This window comes from Anomaloglossus baeobatrachus, chromosome 7 (assembly GCF_048569485.1).
Source record: "Anomaloglossus baeobatrachus isolate aAnoBae1 chromosome 7, aAnoBae1.hap1, whole genome shotgun sequence".
NCBI lineage: Eukaryota > Metazoa > Chordata > Amphibia > Anura > Aromobatidae > Anomaloglossus > Anomaloglossus baeobatrachus.
The window spans coordinates 99,299,699-99,324,365 of NC_134359.1; the positions used below are offsets into that span (position 1 = coordinate 99,299,699).

The 24,667-nt window shown below is 43.7% G+C and overlaps 1 protein-coding gene across 1 annotated transcript in view; it reads left to right on the forward strand.

Moving 5' to 3' along the window:
- Positions 1-24,667, forward strand: part of ABCA12 (ATP binding cassette subfamily A member 12) — a 158,325-nt gene that overhangs the window by 38,614 nt on the left and 95,044 nt on the right. Inside the window, exons 12-17 of the mRNA XM_075319698.1 lie at positions 6,903-7,060; positions 14,131-14,367; positions 19,969-20,098; positions 20,837-21,089; positions 22,276-22,359; positions 23,833-23,926. Of these exons, the coding sequence (XP_075175813.1) occupies positions 6,903-7,060; positions 14,131-14,367; positions 19,969-20,098; positions 20,837-21,089; positions 22,276-22,359; positions 23,833-23,926 (956 nt within the window). The remainder of the gene's footprint in view (positions 1-6,902; positions 7,061-14,130; positions 14,368-19,968; positions 20,099-20,836; positions 21,090-22,275; positions 22,360-23,832; positions 23,927-24,667) is intronic.

Genomic DNA, 24,667 nt, shown 5'->3' on the forward strand with positions numbered 1-24,667 from the left:
CACAACTCTGAACCTAAAGCCAGGAAAGGTCGTGTGTGACAATGGCCGGAACCTGGTGGCGGCTTTGAGGCGAGGCCAGCTGACACATGTTCCATGCGTGGCCCATGTGCTCAACCTCGTGGTTCAGCGGTTTTTAAAGTCATACTCAGAGCTGTCTGATCTGCTGATAAAAGTTCGCCGCCTGTCTGCACATTTTCGAAAGTCACCTACTGCTTCAGCCGGCCTTGCCGGCTTAAGACGCCGTTTGCATCTTCCGGCACACAGACTGGTGTGTGATGTCCCCACGCTTTGGAATTCAACTCTGCACATGTTGGTCAGGATATGTGAGCAGAAGAGGGCAGTTGTTGAGTACCTGCATCACCTAAGCCGTCGGGAAATGGGTCAAACTCCACACATAACACCTGAGGAGTGGAGAGGGATGTCCGACCTATGCACCATCCGCCAAAACTTTGAGGACTCCACCAAGATGGTGAGCGGCGATGACGACATTATTAGCGTCACCATACCGCTTCTCTGCCTTCTAAAATGGTCTCTGCTCAAAAAACAACCATGATGCATTGCAGGCGGAGCGCGATGAGTTTGAGCAAGAAACAGTAGTGGGTGTGGGTGATGATAACACACAGCCCAGCCTCGTCTCATCACAACGTGCAGTGGAGGACTATGACGAGGAGGAGGATGAAGACATGGAGCAACTCTCTGGCCAAATTGAGGATATGACATGCAGTCATATCCTCGGTTCAGCGTGGCTGGCCAGAGGACAGGGTAGATGATGAGGAGGAGGAGGAGGAGGAGGACAGCATGTTCAGTCATCGTGTTGGTCAGGATACTGAAGTGATGGCTGTTAAGAGTCTGGCACACATGGCTGACTTTATGGTAAGCTGCCTGTCTCGTGACGCGAGGTTAAGAACATCTTGGCCGACAATCATTACTGGTTGGTAACACTGTTAGACCCACGCTAAAAGGACAACTTTATGTCTCTTATTCCCGAGGCGGAGAGGTCAGGCAAAATGCAGCAGTTCCAGAAGGCCATAGTCACGGAAGTAGGCAAAGCATTCCCCTCACAAAACGCTAGCGGCATAGGTCAGGAATCAGTGGACAACCAAGGCGTACAGCAGAGAGGGGCACAAGTCCAATCCGCCAGAAGTAGGGGAACAGTCTTTAAGATGTGGGACAGTTTTCTCAGCCCCTCACATACCACAGCCCCTGAGGTGAGGGGTAGTGCCACAAGAAATCCTAAGTTTGCCCAGATGCTCAAGGAGTACCTTGCAGATCAAACAACTGTACTCCGACATTCCTCTGTGCCTTACAATTAATGTGTATCCAAGCTGGACACGTGGCATGAATTGGCTCTCTACGCCTTGGAAGTCCTGGCCTGCCCTGCCGCTAGCGTTTTGTCAGAGCGTGTTTTTAGTGCCGCAGGTGGAATCATTACAGATAAACGCACCCGCCTGTCAACTGTAAATGCTGACAGGCTGACTCTGATCAAGATGAACAAGGGTTGGATTTGGCCAGACTTCACCACACACACCAACAGCAAATTACAGCGGAATTTAAAGTTTGTAACGGGAATTTGCCATGTACCTCCACTCACCCATGGTAACACACTTCTGGACTTTGGCTAATCGCTGGACTGCTCCTCCTTCTCCTCATGCGCCATCATGGTGACCATTACAATAGTTAAGCCGTTGTTTCAGGTATACCCCCAGTGGTAAATTTTTTCGCCCATTCTTTCTGAATGGGCATTACAACGACAGGAGACCCGCTCCTTTGCAATGGGAACAATGTTTTGAGGCCCTCATGCACATCTCTATCCAGGGACAATGTGGAGCCTCCCAATTTTTGGCTGCCCTGCCTAAGGGCTATACTACAATAGACCCACTTCCTTACAATGGGCACTTCATGTTTACAGGCCATCATGCACGTCTCTATCCAGGGACAATATGGAGCCTCCCAATTTTTGGCTGCCCTGCCTAAGGGCTATACTACAATAGACCCACTTCCTTACAATGGGCACTTCATGTTTACAGGCCATCATGCACGTCTCTATCCAGGGACAATATGGAGCCTGACGCTGCCACCGACTGCCACACACGTGCTGTTTTTAAATGCAAGCACGGACGCAATAAGAACCTAACTGGTTTTTAGGAGCGACAATTACTGAGAAGTCTGACACTATCAGACACTGCTGACTGACGTGTATTATACACTAGACTTGTGCGTTATATAATAGTTTGTGCAAAACGCGCACCTGTACCCTGCCACCGACTGCCACACACGTGCTGTTTTTAAATGCAAGCACGGACGCAATAAGAACCTAACTGGTTTTTAGGAGCGACAATTACTGAGAAGTCTGACACTATCAGACACTGCTGACTGACGTGTATTATACACTAGACTTGTGCGTTATATAATAGTTTGTGCAAAACGCGCACCTGTACGCTGCCACCGACTGCCACACACGTGCTGTTTTTAAATGCAAGCACGGACGCAATAAGAACCTAACTGGTTTTTAGGAGCGACAATTACTGAGAAGTCTGACACTATCAGACACTGCTGACTGACGTGTATTATACACTAGACTTGTGCGTTATATAATAGTTTGTGCAAAACGCGCACCTGTACCCTGCCACCGACTGCCACACACGTGCTGTTTTTAAATGCAAGCACGGACGCAATAAGAACCTAACTGGTTTTTAGGAGCGACAATTACTGAGAAGTCTGACACTATCAGACACTGCTGACTGACGTGTATTATACACTAGACTTGTGCGTTATATAATAGTTTGTGCAAAACGCGCACCTGTACGCTGCCACCGACTGCCACACACGTGCTGTTTTTAAATGCAAGCACGGACGCAATAAGAACCTAACTGGTTTTTAGGAGCGACAATTACTGAGAAGTCTGACACTATCAGACACTGCTGACTGACGTGTATTATACACTAGACTTGTGCGTTATATAATAGTTTGTGCAAAACGCGCACCTGTACGCTGCCACCGACTGCCACACACGTGCTGTTTTTAAATGCAAGCACGGACGCAATAAGAACCTAACTGGTTTTTAGGAGCGACAATTACTGAGAAGTCTGACACTATCAGACACTGCTGACTGACGTGTATTATACACTAGACTTGTGCGTTATATAATAGTTTGTGCAAAACGCGCACCTGTACGCTGCCACCGACTGCCACACACGTGCTGTTTTTAAATGCAAGCACGGACGCAATAAGAACCTAACTGGTTTTTAGGAGCGACAATTACTGAGAAGTCTGACACTATCAGACACTGCTGACTGACGTGTATTATACACTAGACTTGTGCGTTATATAATAGTTTGTGCAAAACGCGCACCTGTACGCTGCCACCGACTGCCACACACGTGCTGTTTTTAAATGCAAGCACGGACGCAATAAGAACCTAACTGGTTTTTAGGAGCGACAATTACTGAGAAGTCTGACACTATCAGACACTGCTGACTGACGTGTATTATACACTAGACTTGTGCGTTATATAATAGTTTGTGCAAAACGCGCACCTGTACCCTGCCACCGACTGCCACACACGTGCTGTTTTTAAATGCAAGCACGGACGCAATAAGAACCTAACTGGTTTTTAGGAGCGACAATTACTGAGAAGTCTGACACTATCAGACACTGCTGACTGACGTGTATTATACACTAGACTTGTGCGTTATATAATAGTTTGTGCAAAACGCGCACCTGTACGCTGCCACCGACTGCCACACACGTGCTGTTTTTAAATGCAAGCACGGACGCAATAAGAACCTAACTGGTTTTTAGGAGCGACAATTACTGAGAAGTCTGACACTATCAGACACTGCTGACTGACGTGTATTATACACTAGACTTGTGCGTTATATAATAGTTTGTGCAAAACGCGCACCTGTACCCTGCCACCGACTGCCACACACGTGCTGTTTTTAAATGCAAGCACGGACGCAATAAGAACCTAACTGGTTTTTAGGAGCGACAATTACTGAGAAGTCTGACACTATCAGACACTGCTGACTGACGTGTATTATACACTAGACTTGTGCGTTATATAATAGTTTGTGCAAAACGCGCACCTGTACGCTGCCACCGACTGCCACACACGTGCTGTTTTTAAATGCAAGCACGGACGCAATAAGAACCTAACTGGTTTTTAGGAGCGACAATTACTGAGAAGTCTGACACTATCAGACACTGCTGACTGACGTGTATTATACACTAGACTTGTGCGTTATATAATAGTTTGTGCAAAACGCGCACCTGTACGCTGCCACCGACTGCCACACACGTGCTGTTTTTAAATGCAAGCACGGACGCAATAAGAACCTAACTGGTTTTTAGGAGCGACAATTACTGAGAAGTCTGACACTATCAGACACTGCTGACTGACGTGTATTATACACTAGACTTGTGCGTTATATAATAGTTTGTGCAAAACGCGCACCTGTACCCTGCCACCGACTGCCACACACGTGCTGTTTTTAAATGCAAGCACGGACGCAATAAGAACCTAACTGGTTTTTAGGAGCGACAATTACTGAGAAGTCTGACACTATCAGACACTGCTGACTGACGTGTATTATACACTAGACTTGTGCGTTATATAATAGTTTGTGCAAAACGCGCACCTGTACGCTGCCACCGACTGCCACACACGTGCTGTTTTTAAATGCAAGCACGGACGCAATAAGAACCTAACTGGTTTTTAGGAGCGACAATTACTGAGAAGTCTGACACTATCAGACACTGCTGACTGACGTGTATTATACACTAGACTTGTGCGTTATATAATAGTTTGTGCAAAACGCGCACCTGTACGCTGCCACCGACTGCCACACACGTGCTGTTTTTAAATGCAAGCACGGACGCAATAAGAACCTAACTGGTTTTTAGGAGCGACAATTACTGAGAAGTCTGACACTATCAGACACTGCTGACTGACGTGTATTATACACTAGACTTGTGCGTTATATAATAGTTTGTGCAAAACGCGCACCTGTACCCTGCCACCGACTGCCACACACGTGCTGTTTTTAAATGCAAGCACGGACGCAATAAGAACCTAACTGGTTTTTAGGAGCGACAATTACTGAGAAGTCTGACACTATCAGACACTGCTGACTGACGTGTATTATACACTAGACTTGTGCGTTATATAATAGTTTGTGCAAAACGCGCACCTGTACCCTGCCACCGACTGCCACACACGTGCTGTTTTTAAATGCAAGCACGGACGCAATAAGAACCTAACTGGTTTTTAGGAGCGATAATTACTGAGAAGTCTGACACTATCAGACACTGCTGACTGACGTGTGTTATACACTAGACTTGTGCGTTATATAATAGTTTGTGCAAAACGCGCACCTGTACGCTGCCACCGACTGCCACACACGTGCTGTTTTTAAATGCAAGCACGGACGCAATAAGAACCTAACTGGTTTTTAGGAGCGACAATTACTGAGAAGTCTGACACTATCAGACACTGCTGACTGACGTGTATTATACACTAGACTTGTGCGTTATATAATAGTTTGTGCAAAACGCGCACCTGTACCCTGCCACCGACTGCCACACACGTGCTGTTTTTAAATGCAAGCACGGACGCAATAAGAACCTAACTGGTTTTTAGGAGCGACAATTACTGAGAAGTCTGACACTATCAGACACTGCTGACTGACGTGTATTATACACTAGACTTGTGCGTTATATAATAGTTTGTGCAAAACGCGCACCTGTACGCTGCCACCGACTGCCACACACGTGCTGTTTTTAAATGCAAGCACGGACGCAATAAGAACCTAACTGGTTTTTAGGAGCGACAATTACTGAGAAGTCTGACACTATCAGACACTGCTGACTGACGTGTATTATACACTAGACTTGTGCGTTATATAATAGTTTGTGCAAAACGCGCACCTGTACCCTGCCACCGACTGCCACACACGTGCTGTTTTTAAATGCAAGCACGGACGCAATAAGAACCTAACTGGTTTTTAGGAGCGACAATTACTGAGAAGTCTGACACTATCTGGACTGTTTTACACTGTGTACACCAGCCCCAGATATGATGAAGGCTGGTAAACGGTCACCACTAGGAATGGCTATATACCCTGCCTGCCTGCCTGTATACTGCTACAATAGTCCTGACAAGGACTCTTCTGGTCACTAGCCTGTATTCCGACCTGGCTATACCCTGCCTGTATATAGCAACAATAGTCCTGAGAAGGACTCTGCTCCTGTACTCCGACCTGGCTATACCCTGCCTGCCTGTATACAACTAGAATAGTCCTGAGAAGGACTTCTGGTCACACTGTTTGCAGCCCTGCTCCGGAACTAACTATAAAGGGCCGCAAAGCTTTCCCTGAATCAGCGACACTCTCCCTGCACTCACTGTCTGGATAGCTGTGAGCAGAGCACAGCGCGCCGGCCGATATAAAGGCTCGGTCACGCTGTGCAGGCCGGCCAATCACTGCAATTCCACAACTAACAGGGCTGTGGCATTGCAGTGGTCTGCCAGCCAATCCCTGCATGAGGGCTGGCTCTCAAAAGAGCGCCAACATGCAGAAATGAAGACCACGAGTACAGCACGAGTATCGCGAGATTACTCGGTCCCCGCCGAGCAGCCCGAGTACAGCGATACTCGTGCGAGTACCGAGTAGTGACAAGCATGCTCGCTCATCACTAGTAGGAGGCTAACAAGCTATGTATGTTGGATGCAGGGTGCCTTGCGTTCATCAACAAATCACCTTGCATATACCAAGGTATCTAGATACAGGGTGAAGAGGACACAGAACTGGTTGTTTTCCTCTTCGGTGATACCTAGCTCTGGTTCTGCTTTTCTTGCATGGAAATAAAAAACCTTTTTTGCTATTCTTGCTATGCTATTTCAGATAAAACAATCATTTTGTCCACTCACCACTTGGATGAGGCAGAAGTTCTCAGTGATCGCATTGCTTTCCTCGAGAGAGGAGGTCTGAAGTGCTGCGGCACACCAAGGTTCCTCAAAGAGAAATTTGGAAGTGGATACCGGCTCACTCTCACCAAAAAGGTAGGCTATTGTAGATCTGGAAAAAAAAACGTGTAGAGATAATGACGCTCATATAACAAGCATTCATTTTAGTGTTCATAGTAGCAAATTAATTGCTTTGAAATAGTCCTAATCCTATGTGCCAACATAATGGACAGGTTGAAAATGTTTTTATTGAAGGAAATTCCACAAAAGTGATGTTACAATATTCTTGTTGTAGAAATAAAAGAGCAGACAAAATTGTTTGGATCCTGGTTACAATTAAAACATCTGCACGTACAGGATCCAAAAGGATTGTTAAAAAAAAATCCAAAAATGGAAAGTACTAAATAATCTCTACAAACGGATACTTGCTTCTGCACACAAAGTAACTCAATTCAAAATTGCTAATCTGCAAAAATCACTTCCATAAGTGACACCAAAAAAATCATCGACTGCATGCGAGTCTCCCATTGAAAACAGGAAGTAGTTTGTGGGCAATTTTCCTGCAAATTTAAATGGGAAAATTTGTCAAAATATGTGTAAACTAAACTCCTTGCAAATTTCGGGATCGGGAATTATCTTCTATCTATTGGAAAGGGTAACGCCCAAATTTGAGAATACCCATTTAAAAGGGATTATGCTTAGGATAGGACATCAATATCAGATTAGTGGGAGTCCGGCATGGAGCACTGCCAATGATTATTATTATTTATTATTATTATAGCGCCATCAATTCCATGGCGTTTTACATGTGAAAGGGGTATACATAATAGGGACAAGTACAATAATCATAAACAATACAAGACACAAACAGGTACAGGAGGATAGAGGTCCCTGCCCGCGAGGGCTCACAGTCTACAAGGTCAGCTACTGTTAGCCTTGGTGTGGTGGCAGGTGGATGTAAACACTGAATAGAGTTGTACAGCATATCTCCATTTAATGTGTAGCAGCCGCTGTCGGGTAATATTAGCTCGTGTTGAAGATATCCATTACAAACTAGTACTGCCAATTTAGCCAAGGTGATCACAGCCTTGATGGTGAGCCAAATGTGTATACATGTTTTATATATATGTGTGTGTGTGTACATATATATATATATATATATATATATATATACTATATATATATACTGTATATAATATATATATATCTCACAAAAAGTTAGGGATATTTGGCTTTCGGGTGAAATTTATGAAATACTTAATAAGTTCCTGGTTGATGGTTGACCTTGGTACTCCTAGTCTAACAACTTGTCTTAAAAACGCAATTTTAATGGAAAAATGTTAAAAAAAAAAAAGACCAATGGCCTCGTGTAGGCTGACACATTCTGGTGCTCAAAGACGTTCTTACTCATAAGAAAGCAGTAAGGGCGTTATTGAGCGCCGCAAACGCATCTGGTTCTATCCCAGGCCGTTGGTCTTCTGTATTTTAATATGTATTCCCATTAAAATTGTATTTTTATGACAAGCTGTTGGTCTGGGAGTGCCAGGAATTTTTCTATTTTGTCTCTAAAAAGTTCCTGCTACATTGATAGTTTGTCATGAAAGTCGGGCACTTAAGTAGAAGCATGCAGTGGTGATTTCCACCTCTCAAAAAATGTATTGCAACAAAAGCCAACAACATTGGTGGGTATACCCCCCTCCCCAAAAAAAAAATGTCTGTCTCAATAGCTTATCATGTGGCCTTAAGCATCAATTACAGCTCGACAATATCTCATGCTATTCACAAGAGGAGTTATTGTCTGCGGAGGCATGGCATCCCAGTCTTCTTGAAGAGCGGCCCTCAGGTCATTGAGATTCTGGGGTACACAGTTATGAGCCTCTACATGGCAACATAGCTGATCCCATAAGTTTTCTATGGGATTCAGGTCTGAAGAAAGTGCAGGCCACTCCATTTGAGGTACCCCAGTCTCCAGCAGCCATTCCCTAATGATGGGACCTCGATGAACTTGAGCATTGTTGTCCATGAAGATGAAATTAGGCCTGTGTTGTTCATGCAGAGGCACAATGAATGGATTGATGATGTTATTCAAGTAGTAGGGGTTTGTCACTGTACCATTCACATAGTGTGGGGCAGTTCTGTATTGACTAAACATTCCTTCCCACACTGTAACACCACCACCACTAAAGGCTCATCTGGTGACAACAGAGACTGATGTATAGCGCTCTCCTTGACGTCTCCAACATAATTTGTGGCCATCATGTCTGCTCAGCGTGAATTGACTTTCATCAGTGAAAAACACTGAGTTCCACTGGTCCCTCATCCAGCAAGACGATGACGCCTGTGCCTGATGGTATGGTCAGGTACCCTTGCAGGTCATCAAGCACACAGACCACACTGATGTAAACAGTTTCAATTGGTCTAACGTGACACTTGAGTGCCTCTCACCTTCCATAAATGTGCCTGGATTTGTGTGGCGTTCATCATCTGGTTTCGAAGGGCATTGTTCGCAATGAAGCGGTCATCAGTGTGGGATGGGGCCAAGAGACGTCCCATCCGATGCCTTCCTGGGACTCTTTCAGTCTCTCTTTATCTCTGTTGCAACCTGCAGATGACACTCTAAGCTCAGTGAGCACTTCCATCTCAGATCATTCTGCTTGAAGCCTCGCAATGTTGAGGTACTGTTCATCAATTGTTAGGTGTCATCTTGGTCTCATGATGTCAAAATATGAACAGTATGATGAGAAGGACTGTTTAAATACCCTTTCTAATTGAACCTCAAAATTTATTGCGCGATTTATGATTCAAACTCCTGTTATGAATTTTGCCATTATCTCCTTCTTAAAGAACAGCAAGTTGTATAAAAAGCACTGAACCATTAAACAGTTGGACATGTGCATTCAAAAGTTTAGAGAAGGTCAAATTAACTGCACCTTAAAATTTTAGCGTGCATTAGGGATCTTCCTGAAATGTCCCCTGAAAGTTAAATATCCCTAACTTTTTATAAGTAGTGTATATTATACAGATATATAATATCTGTCTTGCTTTTATATCAGCAGGGAGATATTTTCTAGTCTCGGCAAGAACAAATGAGATAAGTAAGGCCCTTTCTCAAGCCATTCATTATTCATCATTCCTTCTTTCATGAGAATGACGCTCATCAATTCAATGCGAGTCGGTGCTGTCATTATGGCTTATACATATTTGTGATACAATTTTCTAAATAAAATCAAATTAAGAGATTTTATATGGAAAAAAACAAAAAATACTAGACCCAGATGGAAAAGAGTTAACAGCGATTCCTTCTGCAATCTTCTTCCACAACTCGGCACAAACTTCAAGAACAAAAGTTACCAAACAAATTAATTCTTCTCTGGTCTTAAAATACCAGGACTGATGCATCTTATTGGGTTGACCTCAAATGTGAACCAGCTTATCGACTCCAGAAGTTCTAATTCACAATCCAGACATGCCTTGATCACAAGGCCAGGAAATAAAAGCAAAAGGCAGAATAATGATGCATCGTGCATGCATAAAACTATGATAAGTGGGCGCCAGGACAAGTAGCAGATTCTGACTTTACTTTCATAGCTCCATCAGCCTATGCATAAAAGAACTTTGTGATTGAATTCAGAGACCATACATTAATGAAGGCACTGGAGATATACAAGGCCAAACAATTAGACATAGACATGCTGCTCTTTTTCCATGGAAACCCGACAACGGAGAGTTGAAAACTGTATGGGAAATGCAAGGGTTTTGTAAACCAATTAATAATCTCATTTGTATCCATTCTGCACTTCCCTGTTATCAGAATGACCTTGAATAAACAGACCAAACTCTTTAAATGTCTGTGGAAGTTAAAAACAACGGAAGTGGGTTATGAAAATGTATTTATAATGGCACAGATGGCATTCAGATAAGTTGGTGGGAGACTCTCAAGCTATCTAGGGCACAATAGGGCATCGAAGGAGGCAGACATCACTGATGTAATGTGGCAATCATTGGCACCAAACAAAAGACACAAGACGTGCCCTCATTGGCCGCGTCTAGCATTGTACTGATATGGTCAATACAAAGTATTTGCAGTTTACCGTTGCGATATGTTTCCAAAATTTCCCAACAGATGCCGCTCTAAAGTCTAACAGGCACATACATTGCCCATAGCTGCACAGTATGTGCTTTACAGAGAGGCCAAAGGATATTCTTTTGGACTCTATTGGGTAACTGTGGATCTATGGATATGCTTGACATATGCTGCCTAATTTAGATAATCTAACTGATCAGATGAGGAAATAGATGGAAATAGATTCTATTTGTATTTGTTACAAAGCTGATTTGTTGTATCCATCATGTATCATTTAAAAGTGGAAATTATAATAGGAGGGGTTGCTGATAAGTCTTTGGCTTCGTGACTTTTTTTTTGTAACAAATATTACATCAAATGAAAGCCTTATGTGTCTACTATATGTTTTCAAAATTTTGTGTTTGTTGCTTATGGCAACAGTGTTTTACACACTCGGGAAAACAAAATGGCGGAGTCTAATGTGATATTCACAGCAACTGAGAGCAGAGGAGTGATAAAATTCTTGTTTCTGCAAGGAAAGTCCATGAAGGATATTCATGGTGATATGTTGCAGTCATTGGAGGATCAATGCCGCTCATATTCCACAATTAAGAACTGGGTTGCTAAATTTAAAATGGGCCACTTCAGCACCAATAATGAGGAACGTCATGGACGGCCAAGAGTGGTTGTTGTTCCGGAGATCGTCGATGCTGTGCACAACCTCATACTGGAGAATTGAGGAATTTCAGCTAAAGCAATAGCAGACATCATGGGGATTTCCCGTGAACGTGTTTCTGTCCTTATCCATGAACATTTGGACATGAGGAAGCTATCTGCAAAGTGGGTCCCCAAATGTTTGACAACAGATCAGAGAAGCATGCGAGGTAAAACTTCACGGTCTATTTGTCAGCGTTTCCGGACTAATAAGAACTTCCTTGATTGACTAGTCACTATGGAGGAGACCTGGATTTATTTGTATGACCCTGAAAACAAGGAGTAGTCAAAAGAGTGGAGGCACAGTGGTTCTCCTTGTCCAAAGAAGTTCAGGGTCCAAAAATCAGCCACTAAGGTGATGGCGTCTGTGTTTTGGGAAAATGAGGGTGTGCTGCTAGTGGACTACCTTCAAAAGGGTTCCACCATCAATGAAAGGTATTGCATTTAACTTTTGGACCAATGGAACACAGCTCTGAAGGCCAAAAGGCGCGGCAAGCTGTCCAAAGGAATCTTGTTCCTGCAAGACAATGCCTCCGCTCACACTGCACAAGCGGCCACAGCAAAACTGGCAGAGATGGGCTTCCAGCTGGTAAACCATCCACCTTATTCACCAGATCTAGCTCCCTCAGACTATCATCTGCTTCCAAACCTGACGAAACAACTCAAGGGTACCAAATTTCGCACCATTTCTGATGCCATGGCTGCTACGGATGCCTGTTTTGAGGCACAACAAAAATACTTCTTTTTGCTAGGTTTACAGAACTTGGAATACCGATAAAGTGATACAATACAGAAGTGTGTTGATATCAGTGGAGAGTATGAAATAAATGTAAAGTTTCATCATCCTATCTTGTTTATTTGTCAATAAAGCTAAAGACTTATCAGCAAACCCTCTCGTAACGCTAAAGGGAACAGAGCCTCATGCAGCTGACATAGTGAATTATATTCATACCAATATGAATTTCCTGAAGTTTAACACAAATTCAAACACCTTGAGATTCAATTTGCAAAAAAAAATTGCCCCTCACCATTTCCTCCACTGCTAAAGCATCAGCGAGCGGGGCTCCTTTAATTTAGTGTGCAGAGGAGTTGTGACATACCTTGTACATATTTTTGAAATATTTAGAAAACCATATATAATTTCCTTTACACTTCACAAATACTTGTTCCATATTGTTGGAATATCCCATAAAATCCCAATAAAACACATTTACGTTGGTGGATGTAATGTGAAAAAATGTGGAAAAGTTCACGTTGTATGAATACTTTTTGAAAGCGCTGTATAAAAGAACTGTGTAGTACTGTTACAACTGAGCACAACCACTCATACGGGGATGAACCAGGAGATATGTAAAACCTGCAATCCAAAGGTCCATATTCAGATTAGGAATACCTAAATCTGACCCTGATTTGTACCTGCCAAATAGCAGAGGTTGGGACCCTATAATTATGCAATGGCGCTTCTACTCAATGTCGGCTGACCCTGAATGCCCTTAACTGTACCGCCAACTATAAAGATAGTGTAACACAAAACAACAATAACAAATTAAGTGCACACAGGTAGCCCTGCGTCTCACACTCTAAGAACATATTGACACAGTTGTACAGGACAGAAGGAGGAAAACAGAACAAAACCCAAAAGACAAATTGAATGGGTAGAAGCCCCCAAATCCTAACCGTAACAGAATGGGAAGAATGCTGGGAAGGGAATTCACAAACAAACTGTAGCAGAGATAAATCAGCAAGATAATGCTTAATGGAAGAGTTGGGACTCCAAACATCCATCTATCTTTGAATATAGCCAGCAATGAAGGCATGCGCATGGTGAGTATAAGTAGCCCCACCCAAGATGTGATAGGTCAAATACAATGAGAAAGTGGAAACACCAAAATAGAAGTAAAACAGACAATGAAAGGAAAGCCAAGAGAACTATCAGCAGTTCGACAGAGAGAAAACCGGCTGTTGTCCAACAGAAAGGGAGACTGACCACACAACCAGAGGTTACCGAATCGAGCCCTTGAGTTGAGCCATGACAAATGCTCTATACTATCCATCTGCATATAAAAAAACAGCAGAGACAGTGAAAGATAACTCTTTGCAGGCACACGATTCATTGAGTATGGGCTACATTGGAATAGCAAGTGTGACCTCTCTGAATCTGTCTTGCTTTATGTAGATTTAGCTTCGTCCATGGGGCACTTGCATCAGAAGCAGCATCTCTCTGCCAGTGTTTCATTTTCAAACTCATACAACAATTTTTTCTCTTTACACCAAAACCATCAGTTAGATGATAACTCGGTCATTATAAGAGTATGATCTTTGGATTCAAAACAGAAGTTGGAATAAATGGCAATAAAAATCTAGCTATTAACATGTAATTCTATTCCAGTTTCCTGAACAGACAGATGACAATGTCTGCGATTCACAAAGAGTGACCGCTTTAATTCAATCCCACATCCCCCAAGCTACACTGAAGGAAGATGTCGGTGGAGAACTAGCGTACGTCCTTCCTCCATTCAGTGCAGCGATATCCGGTGCCTACCTCTCACTCCTCCGTGATCTGGACACTAATCTGAATGACCTACAGATTGGCTGTTACGGCATCTCAGACACCACAATAGAAGAGGTAAGCACGTGCAATTGTTTAACTCTTTGCTCTCTGTAAAGACAACTACATCCACAATACTCAACTGTGCACTGATGACATACAGCTCTTTCAGTGTTATACTATACACACTTACAAATAGTATATATATTTAAAAAAACACAGTGTCCTCATTATAAAGTAAATACTGTCACTATAAATAGTATATAATGATGCCACACTGTACACATAAATAATACTACTAAACAGTATACAGAAAACATGAAGAGCGTGGTTATCTCAGCTACCTTGATGGTACACAATATTATATAATGGGTGGAGCAGCTCATCTGCAGGGAATAGTCTTTTCTCCTTCTTAAATAATAAATCTGTTCATTAAACAGTTATGACCACTGGCGGACACAGGCAGAAATAAGCCTCTCTGTAAGAACAGCGTATGGGTCCGTTGTAGTGATGAGTGAGCACTACCATGCTTGGGTGCTTGCTACTGGTAGTGAGCAGTCGAACACCTGGATGGGCTCGACTCGTGTACTGAGTATAATGGAAGTCAATGGTGAACGCAAGCATTTTTTCCAAAAATCTGCTATAAATGCTTGATAAATATAAGATAAATAAGATAAGATATCTACTATATAAAGCTGAATGTGTGTGTGTGTGTGTGTGTGTGTGTGTATGTGTGTGTGTGTATATGTCCGGGATTGGCATCTGCACCGTCGCAGCTACAGCCACAAAATTTTGCACACTGACCCGTCTGGACCCCGAGAGCGTCATAGGCTGTTTTGAGGGGAAATTTTAACCCTGCGCTTTACAGTTATTCACCAAAAAACCTGCCTCCATTAAAACGAATGGAGCTGCGAGCCACAGTGCAGCCAGAACTTCAGAAGAATGCGCAGCCACGCCCTTATATGGAATGTTGGCGTGTCACAATGCAGCCAGGGAAAGAGACAGACACAGACAGGGAAAGAGGCAGACACAGACAGGGTAAGAAACAGACACAAAGAGGCAGACACAGACAAAGAGACAGACTGACAGGGAAAGAGACAGACACAGACAAAGAGACAGAGACAGACACAGGGAAACAGACAGACAGGGAAAGAAAGGGAAAGAGACAGACAGGGTAAGAGACAGACAAAGACAGGTAAAGAGACAAAGAGACAGACACAGGGAAAGAGACAGAGGGAAAGAGGGAAAGAGACAGACAGGGAAAGAGAGGGAAAGAGACAGACAGGGAAAGAGAGGGAAAGAGACAGACAGGGAAAGTGACAGAGATAGATAGACAGACAGGGAAAGAGACAGATAGACAGACAGGGAAAGAGATTGAGACAGACGAAGAAAGAGACAGAGACAGTCAGAGACAGACAGACAAAGAGATAGAGAGAGACAGAGAGATATATACAGAGGGGGAGACAGACAGAGAATGAGAGAGAAACAGAGAGACAGTTACTATCCCGGGCGTTAATACATTCTATTTATACATTCTATCCCGGGAATGTTAATACATTCTATTTTGTGAACAACAGTTATTAACCTGGACGAAGCCGGGTAGTACAGCTAGTATAAGATAAATGCTTGAATTCTTCATTGACTTCCATTATACTCGGTACACAAATGAAGCGTACGGCTGAGCATACAGGTGCTCGTTATGAGTACCTGTTATGTCCCCATCAGAGTCCGCTCTAGCAACTTCTGCTTGGATCACCAGGTGACGCTGTGTTCCTGCCGTGGATAGTGCTGGTAATGGGAGAGGAGTCGATGCCAGTGGCGCCGGTGGGCGCAGGCTCCGCTCATCCAATCGGCCGGGTTTCCTTGGAATCTGCAGTACCACTGGCTGACTGTAGGAGCGTGTGTTTTCCAGCTGAAGTTACCATCATTCAGCTACAACCAATGGGAAGACACCATGCCCTTCTTATTTCCCCTCCTGTCTGCTGACCACTGCCAGAGATAGTTCTGTATTCCTGGTTCCTGTCCCTCACTGTTCTGTTTAGTGATTCTGGTGTTCGGACTTCTGCTTGTTTCCTTGCTACCCTCCTGCCTGATGTTTATGTACCTTGCTGCCCGATCTGGATTTGACCTCTGCTTTGTTTTCTGATTACGTCTTTGCCTGCATGATTCTGTCCCTGTTTTGCATTTCCCGGTTTGACCCTGCCTGACTACTACTTTCATCGAACTGCAGCCTTCCACAGGTAGTGATCACCGGGGCCCTGTGTAATTCCAAATCCCTGTATTTGGGGTTAAAGGGTTTCATGGTTCTAGGGGTCCTGCTTGGTGAGTGGCTTCCCTCTAGCCTGTCCATTACAGCCCATCTGAGTCTGTGGATCCAGGCAGGCATTACAGTACCGAGCACTCAAGCATAGAAGAGCTCACTCATCACTAGTCCATTGCAGGTCAAAAGCTCATCAGAATACACAATTCCTCCTCTTTGGAAGTAGAAATGGGCACCCTTACTCCTTGGGCCCCTGTGTAGCTGCACAGATTGCACCAATCATGTGTCCTCCCATGGATATGAAGCTAAATTATAATTTTGCTTCACCCAAAATGACCAACACCACTGAACTGATAAGCATAGCTTAAACGAGGTTGTCTCAAGTTTGGAAAATCTCCCAATCACTGCGGTCTAACCACTGAGACCTCAAACCAACAGAGCGGTGTTCGATCATATGCACATATTTTCCATTCATCCTTAAAGGGGTTGTCCACTACATTTATATTGATGACCTATTCTTAGGGGTACTTTGCACACTACAACACCACAAGCCGATGCTTGCGATGCCGAGCGAGATAGTCCCCGCCCCCGTCGCAGCAGTGATATCTTGTGATCGCTGCCATAGCGAACATTATCGCTATGGCAGCTTCACATGCACTCACCTGCCCTGTCGCTCTGGCCGGCGAACCGCTTCCTTACTAAGGGGGCGGGTCGTACAGCGTCACAGTGATGTCACACGGCAGGCGGCCAATAGAAGCGGAGGGGCAGAGATGAGTGAGATGTAAACATCCCGCCCACCTCCGTCCTTCTGCATAGCCGGCGTGAGTCGTGGTGACGCAGGTAGGAGATGTTCCTCGCTCCTGCGGCTTCTCACACAGCGATGTGTGCTGTCGCAGGGGAACGAGGAACAACATCGTACCATCGCTGCCGCGCAATTATGAAAATGTCGGACACTACACCGATGATACGATTACGACGCTTTTGCGCTCGTTAATCGTATCAATAACGCTTTACACACTACAATATCGACATCGACACCGGATGTGCGTCACTTTCGATTTGACCCCACCGACATCGCAGCTGCGATGTCGTAGTGTGCAAAGTACCCCTTAGGATAAGTCATCAATGTCTGATTGGCCAGGGTTTAACACTGAGCACTGATCAGCTGGCCTCAGCCAGCGGCGGCAGCTGGAAATGCTCAGTTCCAGTGCTGCTCTGTCTTCTGATAGCGGCTGCGGCCGGATACTAGGAGGCAGATGTGCAGTACTCTGCCGCGACCACTGTCAGAAGACAGAGCAGTTCCAGGATTTCCAGCTGCCTGCTGCCACCGCTGAGACCGAGAACAGGTGACCAGCGGAGGAGCACGGTGTCGGACCCCGGCCGATCAGACATTGATGACCTATCCTAAGGGGTACATTGCACGCTGCGACATCGCTAGCCGATGATAGCAATGCCGAGCGTGATAGTACCTGCCCCCGTCGCACATGCGATATCTTGTGATAGCTGCCGTAGCAAACATTATCGCTACGGCAGCTTCACACACACTTACCTGCCCTGCGACGTCGCTCTGGCCGGCGACCCGCCTCCTTCCTAAGGGGGCGGATCATGCGGCGTCACAGCGACGTCACACGGCAGGCGGCCAAAAGAAGTGAAGGGGCGGAGATGAGCGGGACGTAAATATCCCGCCCACCTCCTTCCTTCCGCATTGGCGGTGGAGTCAGGTAAGGAGATGTTCCTCGCTCCTGCGGCTTCACACACAGCGATGTATGCTGCCGCAGGAACGAGGAACTAAATCGTATGTCCTATTGGTGCGACATTATGGAAATGAACGACGTGACACAGATCAGCGAATTTTCACGCTTCTGTGCTTGTTCATCGTCGCACCTGGGATTTACACATTGCGATGTCGTTACCGGCGCCGGATGTGCGTCACTTTCAATTTGACCCCGACGATATCGCAGTAGCGATTTTGCAACGTGCAAAGTACCGCTAAGTATACGCCATCAATGTAAAAGTTGTGGACAACCTCTTTAACAAAGACCAGCTAAACGCAGGGCTCGGTTATCTCCAGCAGTCCCATAGACAACGAATGAAGCTGATGTGAACAAGATTGACCATCGCTTCATTCACACAGGTCTCTTCCGAGCATCGGATCTTAGAATTAGTAGGGGTCCCTGCAGTGGGACCCCCAATGATTGGAAAATTATTCCCTATCCTGTACATAAGGGATATATTTCAAACTTGAGACAATCCCTTTATCCCTTTAAATCAGTGAAGTGAGTGGTAACTACAAGATTTAAGGAAAGCAAATTACATTTTTACCCAACAGTATTATATTTTATATTAATATCATCGGAAGAGAAAAAAAAACTATGTTTGCCGGTACATCTGTTCTCTTGACATTTTCCGCTCATGTTGCTTTCCAATTTAGAAATAATGCTTAACAAATAAACATATAATGTGCAGTAAGTTAGTGCCTGGAAACAAACATAAAATTAATAATGTCTTCAGCTGTGTGAATGTTCCTTCGAATTGTTGCCCTTTCAATGGTGTTTTCTGAAAATGAAATATATACAGTCTAGTTAATCATCTAAAAAGTGTAAAAATATCATTTGTACTCCAAAAAGAAGTTATCAGCGTAGGTTCATAAACTGAATTATTTTTAATAGTGCATTGTATCATGCTTGTAGTATGACTATAAAAAGCCCAAAAAGCAACTGAATAAAGGCTGTCCTGCGGCATGCACCCCAATTTGTCATCTGCAAAGGAACTAGAAAGCAAGTCTTCAATTTCCTTCTAGAACTTAAAGGCTAGCATTTTTTGTCTACCTGTCTGTTCTGCGCGGCACAGATCTCTACCAGCTCAGAACGGTCACGGACCGCTCCTGCTCGTGAATCTGCAGTTTCCAGAGACATTACGTCAACAGAGCAGCTTCTTCTCTTCCACTCTGCTATGTGGACAGACTGTTACTGCCAATGTCATGCAGATGGACAGCCGGCTCCCTGCTGCCTAACTGCAGGGAGTCACTTTTCAATCAAGATTACGTCAGCAGTAATGCTCCGTTACAAATCAGAGCGGAAGTGAAAGAATGGCTTTGTTGACCTGAGGTCAAATGAAACAGCAGAATCACAGATAGGAGCAGCCCATGATTGCTTTGAGTTGGCAGAAATGGACACAAGGTCAAAGAGGCAGTTAATTAGTAACTACCGGCCTGTAACTTTTTAGCCTGATTGAGAAAAAAAGGCAAAGTCCCAGATAAGCACTCAAATTCAAAGGAACATTAACATATGTTATAGTTAGCCGTTTCTGTGAATGAAAAACAATGTATTCACTACTAGTAAAGTCACATTCACAGGGAACAAATAAAAAAATTGTATCCTAAATATCCAATACACTAGTTTATTGCATTTCTTTTGTAGGTGTTCCTAAAACTAACTGATGGGCTGGATGAAGAAAACGATCTGTCTTCAAGGGTTGTGCCTTCAAGGGACAATCTTGTAGTAGATGATGAATCTTCTACAAACTCATACAATCTTTTCGACAGAGGTGGTATGTTTCACGGAACTTATTGCCAAAAACTATATATGGTAGCAATAATTAACCTTGAAGATAGAAAAAAACAATAATAATTATTATTATGATTTATTATTATAGCGCCATTTATTCCATGGCGCTTTACATGTGAAAAGGGGCACACATGGTATAGACTGGTACAGGAGGATAGAGGTCCCTGCCCGTGAGGGCTCACAGTCTACTAGGGATGGGTGAGGATACAGTGGGTGAGGGTAGAGCTGGTTGCTCGGCGTTATATCAGACTGAGGGTTACTGCAGGTTGTAGGCTTGTCGGAAGAGGTGGCTCTTCAGGTTCTTTTAAAGCTTGTCAAGGTAGGCAAGCATCTGATATGTTGTGGCAGATCATTCCACAGTATGGGGGATAATAAGGGGTCACGAAACCACATAATGTACTCATCTTTGTCTTTCCATGAGAATTGATAGAGGTGAAGTCTCAATGCCCTTATGGTATTAGTTATAGTGGAAATCCATCATCCAGAACATAAGTAAAAGTAAGAAGTACAGCAGGGTATAAAAAACATTGGTACTATACACTAGAAGACCTTGTCATTACAAATGTGCCCAAGGACATAATTTGTGTATACAACATAAGTAATTAGTGATTAAGAAGTGTTAGATAAACCTGTTTCATTGATTTATTCATCTTATGAATTTGTCAATCAATTCATGTCCTTGTCAGTTCTACACTGTAGCTGTTTTTATATGATTATGCAGATCAACCGCTGACCAGGATGGAAAAGGTGAAAGGTTTCAAGCTCCTTTTGAAGAAGATTATGGCCATGTTCATAAAAAGGTTTCACAACTCCAAAAGGAACTGGAAGGGTTTGATTTCACAAATTCTGCTTCCAGTATTATTTGTCATTGCTGCCATGGGATTGGGATCACTTTCTATCGGATATGCGGAGTACCCCGCGCTCCTATTGTCTCCTGAGCTGTATGGCACCAAAGAGCAAGTCGTTGCGTTTGGGTGAGAAAGATTCACTTACTTCAATTTATTTTTGATAATGAAGGCCTCAAGCACCATGCAAGCAGTCTGTATGGAGGCACACGGAGTACCTGCAGCTTTGTCCTACTATGCCTCTCACATGGAGTTTTTTTTACGAACATCACCGACTGTCATGGCAGTGTTGGGATCTGTTCAAACCCTACAGATTTTAACACTCGCCTGATAACTTCTCTGATGTCTGTAATCAGCGTAGGCTGACTTGGGTGTCGACCAACATATTGGTAGTTCATAGGCAGGCTAGCAAGAGATCATCTCTACTGGTCTGCTTGTGAGTCTGCTTTGATCACATGTTGTGGTGAAGCCTGTCACATTTGCTCTACTCCTATATATGCTGGCTAGAGCCTTCCTTCTATGCCAGCTATAGTTTATCTTAGTCTGGTAAGGTGTTGTGATCCAGACTAACTGGTGGTTATAGTACTTCTTGCTGAGTACGATTGTGGAGTAAAACCTTGTTGTCTTGTTGTTTCTACTTTCCTGCTCTTGCTTTCCTCCTTAGACTCTCTTTGTTTGTCGCTGTGTGTTTGCAGCATGACAGAGTTTTGGATTTTCCCTGTCTGCCTTAATTTGTCTTTCCAACTTTCTCCTGCCTCTTCTTTCCCTGGTGGGAGGGAGGAATCAGAGTAGTACTGGTCAGGAGTATAGTCAGGCATGGGACTAAGGCATCTCCACCATTAGGGGAAACCCTGAGTTTAGGGATAGCCTAGTGACGCTAGCGTGAGGGACAGCAGAAGCCCCCATCCCTCCTCGCTTGCCTTCAGTCACATCGGGACAATGCCGTAGTATGGTGCTACTGTATAGCACTGTATTATAGAGACAATCTCCTTCAAGTCTGCTGGAAAAGAAAACAATAGGGACACATACACCTATATGGGTTCAGCTTTAAACCTGAGAGGTACTTTTTATTTAAAGTACCAGAACATCCATCTGATAGAATTATATCATTTAAATACATTAGTGAAGAAAACCCCATGTAAATGTAGATTAATATTTTTCACCATGATTTATAGGCTTAAAAACTCTTGTTGGTGAAGAGACATCAGAATGGCCTTTACCTCAATTGTCAGAACTTTACTCTTTCATAAGCCGCTCTGTTCATGACAGCAAATTTTTCATTTTTTGCTAAATTGCATTTCCATTCATTTTGCAGAATTTCTAATGACACAAGTGGAGACCTGATGAATGCAATGTCCTCGTTTCCTGGCATAGACACCGCCTGCTTGGATCAAAACTCGTAAGCACATTAGCACACTCTTTCAAGTCAACCACTGTTTTAACTAAATGAGCAGTTTGCAAAGTCCATTGTGTAAATTCATTTGATCGGAAAAGATGTCAATGGTGGTCCTGCTACTGGAAAATGTAATTGATTCACTGGTTTGAACTGTGAGATGCAAAGATTTTAGAATTTTAGGGTCAGTCAATCACTAAACACAAAATAATCATTTCTCATAACATCTATTTCTCACATAGTACCGACACAATTTTTCTATACTTTTGTGCCCATGAAGAGATGAAGCCAAATGTCATGTGGTATTCAGCTTTGCACTCTCTGGGTGGAATGGCAGCATCAAATTCTATTCACAATAAAGTGTCAGACATGATAAACAACCTGAGGTCTTTTAATTGCTTAGCCTGACTCGGGCGTCGGCTGTTTTAGCTTTACTGCTCTCCAGTCCAGCAAGAGTTAATTTCTGATGGCTTGTGAACTGCTGTGAGTACAACTCACAGTCGCCTTCACTCTTTATAAGGTGCTGGATCCGGTTGCTCCTTGCCAAATATAGCTCAGCTTTGCTTCAGCGATATCGGTCCCTATTTTAGTGATCCAGAGCCTGGTGATTGGTCATGTGCTTTCCTGTGTGGTACGAAAAGATTCCTGTTGATAGTTTATTTATACCCTGTGTTTTATTTCTTCCTGGGCACTTATTGTCTCTCCCTCGTGTCTGGTTGCAGTGTGCATGTGTTTTGGTTTTTCCCCTGTCTGAGGTATTTGTGGGGTATTCACTCCAAGCCTTCTCCTGGGGTGGAGGAGAGGGAGTGTTAGATGAGGGTTCAGACAGGAGTTAGGGTCTCACTGGCGGTCTAGACCTTGCTACCATCAAACCTACCTCTGGGATAAGGGACAGCATAGGGTCTCTAGTCTGAGGGCCAATTTAGAGGTTCCAGTTACCCCGACACCTCCGTAACAGCAAAATAGAAAAAAAAACGGCATTTGACTGTTTCAGCAGGCTGAGAAATGTACTTTTGCAATAGCAGAAGAGACAAAAGCTGGAGATCTCTGCTGTAGAGAGTTAAATAAATCCACATTATGGAAAACATGACCAAGCAATTAATAAATGAATGGGAGGAGTGGATGAATGTGCAGAACAAATCAATATAAAATGAAATATATATGGGATAATGTCCTCCCTATTGTAAATTATAAACCTATTATAAGTCACCAAGGATTTTCATGACTGTATAAAAGTACCAGGTCGAAAATAAGAGAGCATATACACAGAAGAAGGATCTTCAAAGCCATTATTAATATTCTTTATAATTCGCAGAAAGGGTTCATTATTTCTTAGAATAAAATTACTGCATGAAACAAAACTGTATAAAACCGTAAAACGTTTTTTTCCCAAGTGTAATGGGTCATGCATTGAGATATGTAATAGATTAGAAAATGCACCAGTGGAATCAGGTGTTACATCTGTTACTCTCCTTGTAGGCAATGCTTGGGTGAAAACAGCTTGGGGTCATGGAACTATACAGGCGACCAGACACTCACATATGGTAACTGCAACTGCTCAACTGGATATTCGGTAAGTGTAATGAGACCTGTGAGTTCTGATTCTGACATGAAGATCTGGAGTTATTATGGTAGCGGTTACTACCTAATACAACTTTAGCATTTAGAAATACATATCTGTGATTATTTTAAGCCACTCACAAGGATAAACTCAAAAATCCTTTCCTAGAAATACATTTTAAAAAAAGCCACAATATATTTCCCTGTGGTCCTGGCACTTCATTTAGCCACAATTTGTAGGAGATGGTGGAGCCCTGCAATGTAAAGTATCTGGTTATGTGGCATGCCATGTGTTCTGCCTATTGCTAAATGTGTATGTTGATATGTTATGCTGCTAGCTGGGTGCAGGTTCCAGATACAGTAGAGTGGGACTGTTACCAGAGACGTCACCTGGTGGTTGGGCTGAGAAAGCAGCAGGATGGAAAAGATAGGGTTAAAGGGGTAGTGACAAATGTGGGAAAGGGGTTGATTGGGAGGTCTCGAGAGGAGCCAGTCTAGAATAGGATTAAAGTGTGAGAAGACATGGTCTCGGTGCTAGGGCCAGTCAGGGAATTCTGAAGTATCCTCAAGAAGTCCAAAACTTACGGCTGACCCCGACGAGCTTAGAGAGTCGTCTGGCTAGAGAGTCACCGATGCCCAAAATTGAACAAAAGTGAACAGAGTCAGAGGGAAGGAGACACAGACCGGGTGCCCCATAACAGCAGCGGTGGTGTCCCACCTCATCACACACCGTGGGTGGCGTCACGAACTTACT